Below are 15,075 nucleotides of genomic sequence, written 5' to 3' on the forward strand. Positions count from 1 at the left end.
GGGAGGAGTCTGGGAAGGATGGGGCAGGGAGGACAGGTTGATCTGGGGGTGTCTCGGAGGTTAGGAAAGGCTCAAGGAGTCCCGGTGGGCAGGGAGGGGGGCATGGCAGTGAGAGAACTAGAGGCAGGGGAGCCCTCTTTGTGGCTCAGGACAGCAAACAGCTCTTAAGCTCTCTCACCCACCCACCCACACACATCCACACACACACACCCACACCCACACCCACACACACACACACACACACTGACAGATGCACCCCAACACAAAGGCACTCAGATACACGTACACAGCATGTATAATGACAAACCTTCTTACATAGAATGCTTACCGGGCACCAGCCACACTTAAAATACAGCTTTACATATTTTATCCCATTTGATCTTCACAATGACTCTATTGCCCCTATTTTACAGATGAGGAAATTGAGGCACAGAGAGGTTAAGTAAATTTGTCTAAGGTCCTACAGCTAGGAAGTGGTAGAGCTGGGATTCAGACCCAGGCAGGCTGGCTCCAGAGCCTGTGCTCACCACCACCGGTCCACACTGCCTCATGCATGCACCGACGGCCGTAGAGAAGGGTGTGCTCATACGTGAGTACCAGATGCACAGAGCTCTCAACAGAAGCACACATGCAGCCAGGGATGTGCTGGCAGAGGTCTAATAGCCTCTCTGGGGGGAAAGAGCCCCGATGTGCAGCACTGGCAGATTCCGTGTACATACTCCACCGGGGCCTATTTCAGGCCGCCAACGTGATGTCACTGAACAGGAAGCGCTGGGAAGAGACACGCCGGCTCCAGCACTCACTGACGCAGCCGCCGTCCACACACACACTACCACATGGAAAGCCTCACGTGCACACACTCAAGCACAGGCTTCATCCAGACACACCGTCCCAACACAGGGACACAGGCTTCGCTGTGAAGGCACGCAGGCACATGCGTGCACACACATGTGCATACAAACCAGGCTGTGGAGACACTTACGCCTGCACTTGTAGCCTTGCTTGTTGAGACCCCTGAAAGACAAGTGCCCAGGCAGGGTGAGTGAGGGGAAGCACCGGGGATGGGGGCCCTCCCTCACCCACCCCACCCCAGAGGATACAGCCAGTCTCACCAAACAAAGTCTCTGCACACAGAGCAGAAAGTGGGCTGTCCAAAGAAGGTGGCGATAAACTCGTGGTTCTTGATGTAGTGAATTTTGGCCTGTTTGATGGCTCCACGGCGGTTCATCGTTGGGAACTTGGCCTCGCCTTCACCCCGCATTGACTGCTTGCAATCTGGGGGCCGGGTAGCAGTGAAGTCAGCCCCAGCCCACGGGAGGGGCCACACCCCTTCAGTCCCTCCCAGGGCAGTCCTGGACAGAGCGCCAATGGAGGCTGCTTCCCTAAACCTCCGTTCTGGCTCTGGCCTCTGAACCTCCGTCCCCAGCCCAGGTAAGGAGGGGCTTACCTATGTCTTCCAGGAAATACTGCACAGACATCAACACCTTGGCCTGGGGTTGCAGGTCCAGCTGCAGGGGTGAGGGTGGGGGAGTCAATGAGGGCAGGCCTGGGCCAAGCCAGACTCAGAACCCACCCCCATGGTTGGTCCCTGAAGGACCAGGGAGTCCCGGCGGCCTAGCCAGACACCTGTCTGCCCAGAGTGGGCAGGGCCCCACCCCTGAGCCCCACCCCCAGCCCTCACCCAGGGGTATTATTACATTTGGGGAAGTGAAAGGATCCAGCCCACACCCAGCTTGGCCACATGGCCCCGGGAACAGAGTGGGAAGGGAAACTCCCCGCCCCCAACCCCGGCTGCCCGCTTCACAAGGATCTTAGAATGGAGGCACGGCATCCCCCCACACATGCAGACACACAGACACACGCATACTGACACAGCGTGCTGGTTCTCTCTCTCTCCCTCTCTCTGTCGGGGGATCTGTCTGTCCAGTCTCCTCACACAGACTGGCTCGTCCTAAGGGCAAGACCCTCAGCTCCCCCAGGGCCTGGTGACTGACAGTGTCCCTTGGGGTGGTGGACAGAGAGCACAACAGCAGTCTGCCTGATTCTTCAAGGGTGGGTGCAGCCGTGGGTCAACCTCTCTCGGCCCAGTTCCTTCACCCCTCACTGGAGGCTGAGTAGAGTCTCCATGGTCACAGGTCTTTCCTGGCGGGGACATCTTGGCTGCAGGAGCCCACATGTAACCCCAGGGGGCAGGGATGCCCTGCCAGCGCTGACATCCTGTGTCCACGAGGGACATATGGCCACGTGTGCATGCAGAGTCCAGGTTTCAGCAGGTGAGTGGCGGGCCATGAGCCTTCTCCTCCCCGACCCCCCCTGCTGTGGAAGATCATAACTGGTGTTCCCCGATGCCTGCCTGGGTTTGGAATATCTGTGAAGATTCCAAACAGAACTGGGAACAATGGGGTTCTCTGAGAAGGGGGACCTGGTGTTGGGGCTAGGACCCACCCTTTCATACAGCTTGATATGTTTTACTATGTGCACAACCTGCCTTTGCAAAATTAAAAGGGAAAAAAGCAGCTGTAATACCAAGGAGGGCTCTCTTTAGCACTGCCTACGTGCCAGGTTTTGCATCCAGCTGCTCATTTCATCAGAACTGACCCTACCGTAGGTCTTTTAGTAGTTTCTCCTTTTACAGATTCAGAAACAGACTCAGAGAGGCGAAGGGTCTGATGAATCGCAGGACCAGGATTCGAACACAAGCTGTCAGCTACAGAGCTCTCGGCCGTACCCGCTCACTTTGCCCACACACATGCGTGACTGTGGCTGTGCCCCTCACCCAGAACTCGGCCTTGCCATTGTTCTTCTTGCAGCGCTCGGCCAGCACCGACACACCCACTGTCACCTCGGACACTGGCTCCTCCGCGGCTCGCATCAGCACGATCTGGATGACGCGACCCTCATAGATGTGGGCATCGAACGAGGACTTCCACTCGGGGTACATGGTGGGCTTCTTCTGCACCAGCGTCTTCCCACGCTCTGCAATGGGCCAGGAAGGCAAGGTCGGGCTAGGGCCCCTCTGTGCCTCAAATCCCAGGCCTTCCCACAGCCTTCCATCCTATGGAATCTGCCTGCTCTCTCCCCCAGGGCCCAAGTCTCCACTCCTCAGCCCTCATGACCATGCTCTGCTCGCCTCACCAGCCCCGTCTCACTCACAATCCGCATGAGAGCACAGAAACGCTGGCAGTTTCCCCAGGGTGCCCTGCTAGGTTCCACCCCGGGCCTTTGCTCCTGCTGTTCCTTCTTCCTGTGACCCTCTTCCTCCAGCCCCTCTTAGATGTCACCTTCCCTTAGACATTTACTCAGTGACACCGCCACAGGCTCCCACATGCCAGCCATGGTGTTGGAGGCAAGGAACACGGTACCTGTCCTCCTAGAGTCCCAGTCCTGGGCAGTGACATGAATCAGTTCACCCCTCAAGTGAACATTAAATCACAGCTGTCATGAGACTGAAGAGGGCAAGGTCACTGGTTCTAGACCTGCCCATGGTCAGGTGGCCTGCCCCAACCTAAGGGTCAGGGAAGGCTTCCTAGAGGAAGGGACGGCTCAGCTGAGACCTAAGGGATGAGCCAGGGGTTCACCAGGTGAGGGCAGAAGCAAGAAGGAATGGCATGAGATGTTTGCTTCTTCCAGGATGACCTCCCTGACTGCAGCCTGGGATGGTTCCTCGTCTGGACTTCCCTATCACAGGATTCACTGTCTGGCTCCTCCACCAGACTGTGAGCCCCATGAGGGCAGGGCCTGGTCAGTCCTGGAGCATGGCAGTGTTCTCAGTGCCCAGCACAGGGCCTGGCACAGATGGACATGTGGAGCTCCTGCAGGGAGCCTGTTCTTGGGCGAAACAACCAGTGGGGGAGGAGCCAGAAGCCCTGAGCTCCACAGAAGGTTCCATGTAGCCAGTGCAGGAGGGCCTACAGGCAGTGAGTAGCCTCTGTTGTCCTGCATCGCAAGCTGAGCTGGGCAGGGAGACGAGGACAAGGAAGAGAAGGATCCCTCAGAGGCTCTAGGAGAACAAGGCACAGTCCCTTCCATTGCCTCCCCCTGGCCCTGGCTTCCCCGCCCCCCCGGCTGCTGCCAGTGCCTGTAGCCCTACCTGTGCTGAGTGCCTCCTTCATCCTCACAGCACAGAAGGGCTGGCTTGCCTCGTCTGCGGCCTGCAGGGAGCCCAGCTCGTAGGAGTTGAAGGAGATGCGCAGGAACGGTGCCATGTTGGGGCTTGCAGCAGGGCTGTGGAGACAGAAGGTGTGAGGCGGGCAGCAGGGACAGCCCTGGGAGGTGGTCAGGTGTCCGCTCCCCCCAGGGCTCCCACAGCATTGAATGTGGCCCACATGGTGCTTAAAATGCACTAGTCCTAGTTGCCACCATTAAAATTGAGAAGTTTTATGTAAGACTAGATTGGTAGCCTCCCTGGTAAAATTGGAAGGTGCAACATCAGGCCTACTGGGCCATATCTGGCTGGCACTGCCCCCTTTGTTGGGCACCCCTGCCGGTTGACTCCAGTTCAGAGGCCCCCTTCCACTTCTCTCCAAATCCTATCTAGGCCCTGGAGGCATGTGAGCCTGTGACTCCCATGTCATTCATTTGGGGAGTCAGTCATTCAATGCCTCCTTTAATACCCAATGGCTGTTACCTAGTATGTGCTGGCCATAGCACCTCGGTGCCAGCCAAGATGGGCAGGACAGCACCCCTTCCGCCCTGTACCCTGCCCCATGCAGCCCTCCTTGGTTTTCAAAGTTTGTTTTTTGCTCATAACTACCCAGGCAGACAAGTAGGGCCAAGACAAGTAGCAGGGCCAAGATGATCACCCCCACTTTTCAGATGGGAAACTGAAATCCTGAGGTTGAACCAGAACCCAAAGCTGGGATTCTACTAATTAAGCACCCACTTTGGGACCAGGGTAGTGAAAGGCCCCACCCACATCAGTGTGCCTGACACTTCTGAACCTGAGCCCCTTGGGGTCAGGCGCCCTCGCCTACCTGGAAGTTTGTCCGCACTTTCAGACTACGTTTTTCCAAATATAAAACTACTTTAATGTCGAATGTAACGCTGACTTTGCTTCTTACACCACACAGGTTGGCCCCACACGCCCCCATTCCTCACAGTTCCTCAAATCGAGGATCACTACGGGTGGCCCCGAAGGTCTTTCGTCTTGTCCTCGTGGAGGACGCTCAGCTGTGCAAGCCCACAGGTGTGCGCTCGTACACCTGCACAGACACTGGCCCCGGGCCTAGGCCCCACAGGAGGGAGCTCCACAGCCGTGGCTGCAGGAACACTTGCTAACGTTCATCCCCGTTGATACGTATTTGCTCCATCCTGAACATAAGCCGGCACGGAGGCAGACTCAGACACGCACCCTTACCCACACACGCGCCTGTGTGCACGGGCAACAGCCACCCTGGCCCTGGGACGGCTCCCCCAGCTCCTCCACATGGCCGCAGAGTACCAGCCAGGCCTGCTGGCAGCTCCAAGCCCAGATGAGCTCACAGGAAACACTTGACCTCAGCCTACAGCCCAGCCCAATGGCCCGGCCAGTCCTCTGAAGCCTGCAGCCAGGGTAGAGGGGAGGGACCATGCGGGGCAGACCCCACCACGTCCCCTGCCTGCGCCAGGCTCCTACTCAGAGGGAGTGAGAGTGGGTGTGGGAGCTCACGTCTGAGACCAGATAGGCCAGCCACAGTGACCCCTCAGCAGGCAGGGAGGGAAAGCCAGCTGTGGGCGGCTGCTGCTTCCTCCCGGGGCCCAAGCAGGCATGAGTGTGCAAGCTGGTGTTGGGGGAGGGGGGCGGTATGTGTGGGTGTGACTGCACAGCCATGGAGATGTGTGTGCCTGCGAGGACGTGTGAGTGGGTGGCAGGTAGTGGGCACTCAGCCAATGTTGAAGTGGAGAGCGAGCTGCGTGGGCCTGGCTGGGAGCGTGCATAGGAGCCTGGGTGAGTGTCTCAAACTTCTAGGCAAAAGGACATCGTGCCCCTCCTGCCACCCTGTGTGGTCTGGGGGTCCAGAATGATCAGCAGAGCCCCTGCCCAGCACACACTTGCCATGTGTCTGCATCCGCGTTCCAGGGTCTGACCCCCGGCAGACGTGGCTCAGCCTCATGCTTCCCAATAGGATAACCTCGAGATCCAGGTGGGGCCGTGATGAACTTCCTGAGTGTCTCAGAGGATGAGGGGGCAGGTGGGCAGGGACAAAGGAGGAGCAGCTGTGCTGCAGGGGGCTGGGCTCGTATGGGAGAGGGGATCAGGGCAGCCCTGGGTGGCAAAATGACGGGCAAGCTGCCTGGGTATAAGATCCTATCACCCACACTGCCTTGGCTGTGGGACTCTGTGGGTCACTTGGCCTGAGTCTCAGTCATCCCCATCCTCCAGATGAGGAACAGTCCCTCGCTGCAGGGTTGTCACGATGATGAGAACTTGGATAGGACGAGAGCCAACACCAACCCCACAGCCTCAGGGCGGGGGCCTCTTACCACTACAACCCGTTCTTGCTTACAGCACCCCTCTTTCATCTGTGCACCTTCCTTCACCGCTTACAAAGTACACGCACACCCCCGCCACATCCACTCCACGCCCCCCACCCCCACCCCCGTAGCCTGGGAAGATGGTCCTGATAACTGACTCTACCTCTCGGGGAAACCAAGTCTCCAGGAACAGAGCTGCTCATCCTGGAGTAGCAGGTGGGCCCAACACCTACCGGCCAGCTCCTCCTGCACCCTTCCCCCACCTCCCCTCGGGGCCCAGTCCAGGTGGCCCCTGGGCTCCGGGTCACCCAGCAGGAGCCGTCCATGGACCACCCAGGGCTGTGAGGCAGAGACGGGATCATCAGCCTGCCCTCCAGCTCTGCAGCACACTCGGAGCAGTTGCTGTTCGCAGTCAGTCAGAAGCCACCAGAGGGAAAACCACAACCACAGCAGGCCCCAGTCCCGGCCCCAAACCTGCACAGCCAGGCTGCAGCGCCGTGAGAGACAGGACCCACGGGCTGCCCTGGGGCTACCTGGCAGTAACTCTAGGGTTAGGTCACCTAGCCCCAACTACCAAGGACTAAAACTAGAGCATGGGCCCCGGCCAGGTTCTATCACCTCCTCCACCTCAACTGCACCGCCTGGACCCCCAGAGGAAGACAGGCACCACGAGCTGGCATCTTCTTCCATTGATGGCCATGTGACCCTGAAAGAGGTCTTGGGCCCCTGCACACCAGGACCCCCCTGCACAGCAGAGCCAGAGTTGCCCACCTACCTTGCAGAGCATCTGAACACTGGTGGGAAGGCCAGGGGGTAAAGTGACAGCACAAAAGCAAGGTGGGCCAACTATTTATAGCCCCCATGCAAATTGGCTCAGGCCCACAGGCCCCAAAGGAAGGCCACTGGCTCAACCTCATCCCCACTCTGCAGGGCCACGGAGGTGGCAGGGGTTGGACTCCACACAGGCCTCCATGGGGACCAGCTCCTTGGAGCCAGCTGAGGCCAGCCAGGCCTTTCCCAACCGCCTGTGGGCTCCAAGTCTCTACTCTCCTGCTTCTCTAGCCCACAGCAGAGGCAGCCCCGTGAAGCAGAGAGCTCTGGACTTGGGAGTCAAAGGGCCTGGGTGTGAATCAGTACCCTCACTTATAAGAAAGATCATCCTTCTCTGAGGCCAACATACACCAGACCAACCTTGTAATGGCATTAGCTCACTTTATCCCTGTGCAGGTCCCGGAGGTGGATATTTTACTGATGAAGAAACAGGATCAGAGAGGCTAAGTGACTTGCCCAAGATCACAGAGCCAGTAAGTGGTAGAAGGAGGATCTGAATCCAGGCCTGCCTGACGTTGCAGCCCACATTCTTCTGGTATGCCACGTCAGGAAGAGGAGATGAAGGGCAAGAGGGGGCAGAGGTAGAGATAGATAAATGTGCAGGGAGCAATACACACAAACACACCCATGAGGACAAAGTAAACAAGAAGAGGGGTGAGGGCACCAGGAGATAGGTCCCTTGTGCTTGACCACCCAACCCCCTCCAGGCTGGTCCCAGGTCTGACCTTGGGGACCCCCCGCTACTGTACAAAGAGGGTGGTACAGACCCCTGAACTGCTACTTTTTCTCCTGACCCAGCTGTTTGGGACAGACTCCAGTTCTTAAAACCTGGGGAAGGTCTGGCTGCATCCCAGCCCCAGGAGATGAGGGCTTGCTGGCCCTGCTCCCCACCCTGCCCTAGACCAACAGCCCAGAGGTACGGAAAGGCAGGGCCAGGCCGGACCAGAACAGGCGGCCCGCTCCTCCAGGGCAGCGGAAACCTTCTCCCAGCCAGTCGGGGGCAGTGGGCAAGGCCGACCTCGAGGTGACCAGTGACTGTGCCAGTTGAAGCTCCTGGGGCGTGGAGGACAAGTATGCACATTACACATCCACGTGTGTGTGCGTGAGTGTGTTCCAGTAGAGGGGGCAGGTGGGGGGCATGGCCTGAGGGGCACTATCAGGAACAAAAACGCATTTTCTCATTTTCCTACAACAATCACATATAACTTGCTGGATGACAATTTTGTTAGAGGTAAAAAATAAAACCCATCAAGCCAAAAATATCTCCCAAGAGATGGGCCTTCAGAAACTGACATGTCCATCTCCTCTTTGTACAGAGCGGGGGAACTGAGGACCGGGTCCTGCAATGAGGGTCCCCTGATCCCCAGATAGGGCCGGGTCCCCTCCACCCTACTCCTTCCCTGACATTTGATTCTGCCTCACAGGCCACAGGGTGATGCCTGCTGGACAGAGGAGCAAAGCAGGGCCCGAGAAGAGAGGCCTTGGGCAGGCTCTTGGGGAGAGTGTGAGGATGTAGAGGGGGGCTCCCTCACAAAGTCTGCCCGGGGAACAAGAGGAGGCAGGCTGAGGTCAAGCAAAGCAAGGGTGAGTAGGACCAGCTGAGGCCCCTAGTGGGTCTAGCGTCTGGTTCCCTTGAACAGACCCCTGAGGAGAGGGGGATACACCCCTCCCATGCAACCCTCCCCACACACACCCGCCCAGCCTGGGGCAGCCCCTGCCACCTGCCCACGGAAGGCCACCACCCGCTGCCGGTCAAGGCTGGCGGTGGCGGCAAAGCAAAGTGGGGCAGTGTCGGCCTAGGCCCTCTAGGGACACAGACCCTGCCTGGGGGGAGCTCAAGGTCCGGCCCACATCAGTCTTGAGGGATGAACGGAAGAAGGAGGACACAGGAGGCCCAGGCAGTGGGAGGGAAGGAGAGTGAGAGGCAGTGTGATTGCAGGAGGGAGCAGGGCTGGCCCTGGCAGGGTTGCAACAGGGCAAGGGGGCTGGGCGTGGCAGAAGCTGCCGGGCAGGGCAGGCAGGCGGGTAGCAGCTCAGCTGGGAGGCTGGCTTCCCCAGATGGCCTTCCCAGACAGAAGCAAGTTAAGGAGGCCACAGGGGTTTCACAACCCAGGAAATGGGCTCAGCAAGAACAGGGGGTGGGGGAGGGGAAGGGCTAGCAAGACCCCTCCAAGGCCCTTCCCCCAGGGCCTGTGCCCCAGCCCCCATGTCCTGGGAGAGGGACCAGCCATGGTCTCAGGTCATGGCCAAGTCCCACAGCAGGGGATGCTCCCCAACCCTGCTCTCCCCCAGGACTAGCACCTTATCCCCCAGCCAGACTCCTTCTCAGCCCCTCCCTCGCCCCATACAGACCACCCACTGCCGTGGACTCTCCTCCCCTTCCCCAGTGACCCCTACTACCTGTCACCACTCCCGGTACCTCCCCAGTCCATTCTTCTCACAGCTCCGAACCTCCTGGACTCCCACTGCCCTTGGAGAAGGCCCATGTCTCAGCCTGGCCCTGGCCTCCCCGCCACCTCACATCTCACCCCTGGCTACTCTGTGAACACATGCCTCACTTTCCAGCTTTTGCACAGGCTGCTCCCTCAGCCAGAATGTCTCCCTGAATTCCTCCATATCCTTACACATTGCTCTGAAGTCCAGCCCTTCCTTCCCCACTTGCCAGGAAACCAGCTGCCCCTCCATCTCACGTGCCCCAGCAGGTACCCCGTGCATGTGTCTGGGATCACACTCAGCAGAGGACCTGGGTGTCTGCCTGTAGCTCAGCCTTGTCAGCTCTGGCGACACATCTGACTGTCCTGGGGACATTCAAAAACCCCACTGCCGGCCGACCCGGCCCACTGATGGGAATCAGGGGTGAGGCCTGGGCAGCACAAATGAACCTTCTGCAACTGTCCTTCCCTCAGAACCAGTGAAACACCTGGCTTTTCCCTCAGGAAAACCCATGCCTGTGGCGACAAGATTCTGCACATGACAGGGTGGGGACTGTAGGTCTCGAAGGCCGAGCCTGGTCCCAGGTCACCCCCAGCCAGCGGGCATCACAGTGACAAGACACACCAGGCCCATGGAACTCACAGCCCCAAAGGGGACAGCCACGTAAGTGTGTAATTACAGAGAAGATGACCGCTGCTCAGGCAGCGAGAAGGCCTGGGGTAGAATGGGGGCCGGAGGGGCCTGTCAGCAGGGGCGGTGGGGGGGGGGGGCGGTTTGCCTTAGGAAGGGCTTCAATCTGAGAGATGCCCAGGGTGCCACGGGCCCACCTGGCCAGAGGGTCTGGAAGGGTAAGGGGGACAGGTCTTGGGACCCTGGCTGTCACTGGCTCACACTCACCCCTGCCAGCCCGTGTTGGGTGTAGGACCTGTGTGGGGCACAGTCCACAGCAGGCACAGGCCTGAGCCACTCAGCTGGCCCTAGGACTGGGGAAGCCCTGGGCTCAGCCAGAGGGAGGGCTCCAGGTACCCCTGAGAGGGGAACAAAAGCCCCTTCATGGCAAGACTGAGGACAAGAGGCCTCTGTGAGAAGCCAGGGTGGGGGGTATGTCAGGGCCTTTCCCAGAATAACCACACGTGTGTGCCCACACGGGCACACCCACCGAACCAAACACAGTTACACGTGGGGAACCCTGATTGCAGTTGGACATACACACACAGCTGTAACCATAGGCACATACACAATCCTATGACAACTCAGTAACGTACACACCGAGAAAGACACCCCTGCTCCCCGGCTCTCACATGTTGACAGACATCCAAGCCCACGCAGATCACACAGGACATTCATACCCTCACGCATTCACCAGCACAGAGAGATCTGTGTGCACACAGGGAGCTGAGAGCACACAGGCACATAGACACTCCAGGCTGGCAGAGATCAACTCACAAGCCTGGAAGGACCCACACGTGCCTGACTACGGTCTGCCACCGGAAAGTCCAAACGTAGCTTTTTCTCCTGCAGCCGGTGGGGCACGACAACTGGGGACAGGGGAGGGAAGGGCAGCAGGACATCAGGCAGGCTGGGCCTGCCCACTGAGGGAGGTGGAGAAAGTCCCTCCTGGCCTGGGGCGAAGTCCAAAGTGTACAAGGGAAGGAGTGGGCCGGTCAGGCTCATCGCTGTGTGGCCTCCCACTGCCTGAGGGGAAGTCAGTGGAGGTTGGGGACGAGGCTGGGGGCCACAGGTGCAGTCACAGGCCTGGCGCACAGGAGGAGGGGCGGGTGCACCTGTGCAGGTAGAGCAGCCATGCAGGCACCCCACACAGGACCTCCACGGAGCTCCAGACTCACTGGGCAGAACCTGACAAAGAGAGGGCGGGTAATTCACCCAAAGCCACAAAGCCAACGGGGCAGACCCCAGGGTGGCAGAGAGGGACTCTCCGGTTCTAGCCCCAGAACTGCCCGTCTGGCCTCCTGCGGGACAGGGCACGTGCTTGACAGAGGGCACGGCTCCTCCACCAGCCCCCACAGAGGTGGGCCCGCAGTCCACTCCTCAGCCCCTCTCTGTGCACCTCCTTCTAGAGTCCCTGTGATTTTCCTGACTGTCGACAACAGCCTTTGTGTTTGAGAGACGGTGAGATGGCCATCTAAGGCTTTTGCCATCCATCCCCACAAGGTGAGTAGGGCCTAGATGATGCCTCCCCACTTTAGGGATCAGGAGAAAGCTGGAGAGAGACAGGACCATGGTGTGCCATCCCACGGCGGGCAGTGAACACAGGAACTGGAGAGCAGGGGCTGGCTGTGGGCTGGACAGGTCTGTTCAGATGGGGTCTACCCTGGGTGCCCTGCGAGCTTGGCCAAGGCCCTCTGGCATCATCTGTGAAAGGGATGATCTTGCCCTGCTCAGGAGGTGGTGCTGAGTGTAGGAGCTGTACCGTCATCCTTATCAGCGCTGTCATCCTCACGCTGGGCCCTCTCCCCACCTGCCCCACCGCCCATTTCCAGCTGTCTGATAGCCATAGGGGCCTCCAAACTTCCTTGGATCAGTGGGTAAAGGGGCTCTCTCAAGCCACCCAGCCCTGTGGTACCCTGCTCTGGTCTGCTGCTCTGGAAAGAGACCAGGCTAGGCAAAGACAGCTGAGTCCACTGGCAGACCCCCGGCCAGCTACCGTCTCTCTCAGGACCTCAGTCTCCCTACGTTGACAATGGAGACCTCTCAGCTTCCTCCAGCTCTGATACTGAACGACCCTGCAGTTCTCCTCCTACCTCCTCCCAGCCCCAGCCCACAGCAAGCGGACACCTGCTCCAGCCTCAGGCCTAGGCGACTGGCTACTCCACTGTGCCTGTTTACCCAACACAGCCATAGACATAATCCAAAGCTTCCGGGGCTGTTGTGAAAACAGCGGCTCAGCCACCACAAGCCTGCCCTCCTGGGCACCCTGGCAGGGACCTTCAAGGGACAGCCACCCCAGCCCTGTACCCAGGGCCTCTCGAACTTCCCCACCAAAGGCCTGCTGAACCCTCTCCTCCCTAGTCTGGGCTTTACGTGCTACCTCTCGACTCTCAGGTTTCACTTTCAGCCCAGAGCCTCCCGAACTCCAGGATCCCCAACCTCGCCAAGCTCTGGAGGTGCTCAAACACATCCAAATGAGGCCTACTGATGTTCTCCACGAAGTGCCCCTGGTCTCCTAGCAGCGCCAGCACTCGGGCCAGACACCTGGCGGTCGTTTCCACCTTCCCCTTCTTCCCAGCACAGCAAGGCTATCACTTCTGCCTCCTGTCCATCCCAAAGTCCTCTCTTCTCTCCATCACCACCCCATCCAGACACCATCGCCTTCTGCAGGCCTGCTCCAGCCTGCTCACTACCCTCCATCCTCTCCTCTGGCCCCCACGGTCCCTCTGCCCCAGGGACTAGGCAGGTCTTTTAAGACAGTAAAGCAAATCTTGTCACCCCCTGCTCAAGTCCCCAGTGTTTCCCATTTCCCTTCTTATGAGCCCAGACCCCTCTCCCCGGCCTCCAGGCCATACCCCGCCCTGCTCCTGGGCCCCAACCCCAGCAACCACTTCTGGTTCCCTAAACAGCCACGTTCCTTTCTGCTCAGGAGTCTCTGAGCTCGCTGTTCCGTCTTCCTGCTCCTCCCAAAACACACACTGGCTCTTTCTCATCATTCAGGTCTCAGATGGACACTCCCTGATCTGCCCATTTCACAGGTGAGGTGACTGAGGCTCAAAGCAGTCCAGTCCCTGGCCTGAGTACACAGCCAGTAAGTATCAAGCAAGGATTTGAAGCCAGATCTGTCCGACGCCTGCAGAGGTCTTGCTCCTAAACCTTCGATGCCCTCCCTCACACTCCCAGCCGAGGCCCCTGCCCATCTCCAGCCCTCCAGGCTCCTGGCCCCTGCCTACTACACCACCAGCATTACCATTCAACACCCGAGAACCCCAGCCCCTTGGCCCTGGATAGCGAAAGCCAAAGCTCAGCCCAACCCTCACTGGGCTGACCTTCTGTGTGTCCCTGGGACAGGCAGGTCCCTGCCACCAGCTGCCACATGGCAAGGATGTATGTATGGATGTGTGTAAGGGGATTTCCAGCTCTCCCCACTCCTCCAGCCTCCATCAGCCCCACACGTCCGCCCCCTTGCCCAGCCCAAAGGCCAACTCCAAGGGTCCGAAGGGCAGGCAGGCTGGCGGGAGGGTTCACCAGCTACCCCCTCACCGCCAGCCTCAGCTTTTCCAAGCCCCATGTCCCGCAAGGGGCCAGGGCAGGGGAGGGGCTTTGAGGAGGCCAGAGAGGGCAGCAGGCAGCTGCGGCCTGCCTTTCCCTTCCCTGCATCCGTTTGTCAGGAGATCTATTTTTCTCCCTTTGAAAGAGAGTGAGGGGGAGAAGAGCTGAGTGGGCACAGCTGTTCCACCCTGGAGTTCTTCTCCTTGGAGAACGCAGAACCTATTGAAACAACAGAACCATCCCCACCCTGCAGCATTGCCGCTGGAGGCAGAATCGAGACCCGGCTTCTCAGCCGCAGCCACTTGGCCCTGTGACACTGGGCCCGTGCCCAGGCCATCAGACAATAATAATCCCATCATCAGTACCACCTGCTGTTCTTCGAACAGTTACCATGAACCGGGTGCTGAGTGCTTTTTACAGCTAGTTTCTACTTCTTACACACGAACAGCGTGCCAGGCACGGTCCTGGCTACTCTGCATACATCATCTGTTGTTTCCAGCACAACCTGGTAAAGGTGGATGCTGTCATGGTCTCAGGTGTCAGAGGGAGACACTGAGGCACTGGGTGTCAAAGCCACTTGCCCAGGCCCATTCATACAGCCGCTTAGAGCTGCCTAATCCCAGAGATGCAGCCCAGCTGATGTCACTCACACACAAGGGGCCATCCCTGCCTGAGCTAATGCTCTGAGCCTCAGCTTACAGCTTGGAGGAAACGAGGAGCTGGGGTCATGGAGGCTGCAGGAGACTCCGTGGCCTCTGCACCCCCAGCCCACTCCTTGAGTTTCTGTCCAGGCCTGGCCAGCCCTGGCCATGGAAAGCCTGGCCGGTCGACCTAATCCACTGGCCAGACACCGCTCTCGGAGGCAAGGCTGGGGTGGAGCAAGCCACAGATGGAGAGCTGGTCAGTCCCACTCTAAAACCACTTCCTGGGCAGCCCAGAGGAAGTGAGCCTCCGGAAACACCTCCGACGGTCTCTCCTTGGGCCCAGGCCTTGGAAAGTGCACAGACCGCCCCAGGAGAAGTCCGCTGCCTGCCTCCCAGTCCCCAGGGCCCAGCAACTCCACGTGCACCAGGCATGGACACTGCAGGGAACAGAGGAGCTGACAGGATCCCTCACCCACCTGTGAGCACCTTGGCC

General features: G+C 59.1%; 1 protein-coding gene across 2 annotated transcripts in view; it reads right to left on the reverse strand.

The window, feature by feature from the left end:
• The window catches only part of PRKCD (protein kinase C delta), a 29,492-nt gene that overhangs the window by 8,794 nt on the left and 5,623 nt on the right, over positions 1 to 15,075 (reverse strand). For both annotated transcript variants that reach the window (XM_068558167.1, XM_068558166.1), the window contains exons 3-7: positions 4,091 to 4,224; positions 2,777 to 2,976; positions 1,448 to 1,508; positions 1,113 to 1,275; positions 983 to 1,014 (exon numbers count right to left, since the gene is read on the reverse strand). In XM_068558167.1, the coding sequence (XP_068414268.1) occupies positions 983 to 1,014; positions 1,113 to 1,275; positions 1,448 to 1,508; positions 2,777 to 2,976; positions 4,091 to 4,205 (571 nt within the window). In that variant the 5' untranslated portion in view covers positions 4,206 to 4,224. The remainder of the gene's footprint in view (positions 1 to 982; positions 1,015 to 1,112; positions 1,276 to 1,447; positions 1,509 to 2,776; positions 2,977 to 4,090; positions 4,225 to 15,075) is intronic.

The sequence above is a fragment of the Eschrichtius robustus genome, chromosome 12, assembly GCF_028021215.1.
Source record: "Eschrichtius robustus isolate mEscRob2 chromosome 12, mEscRob2.pri, whole genome shotgun sequence".
Lineage (NCBI taxonomy): Eukaryota > Metazoa > Chordata > Mammalia > Artiodactyla > Eschrichtiidae > Eschrichtius > Eschrichtius robustus.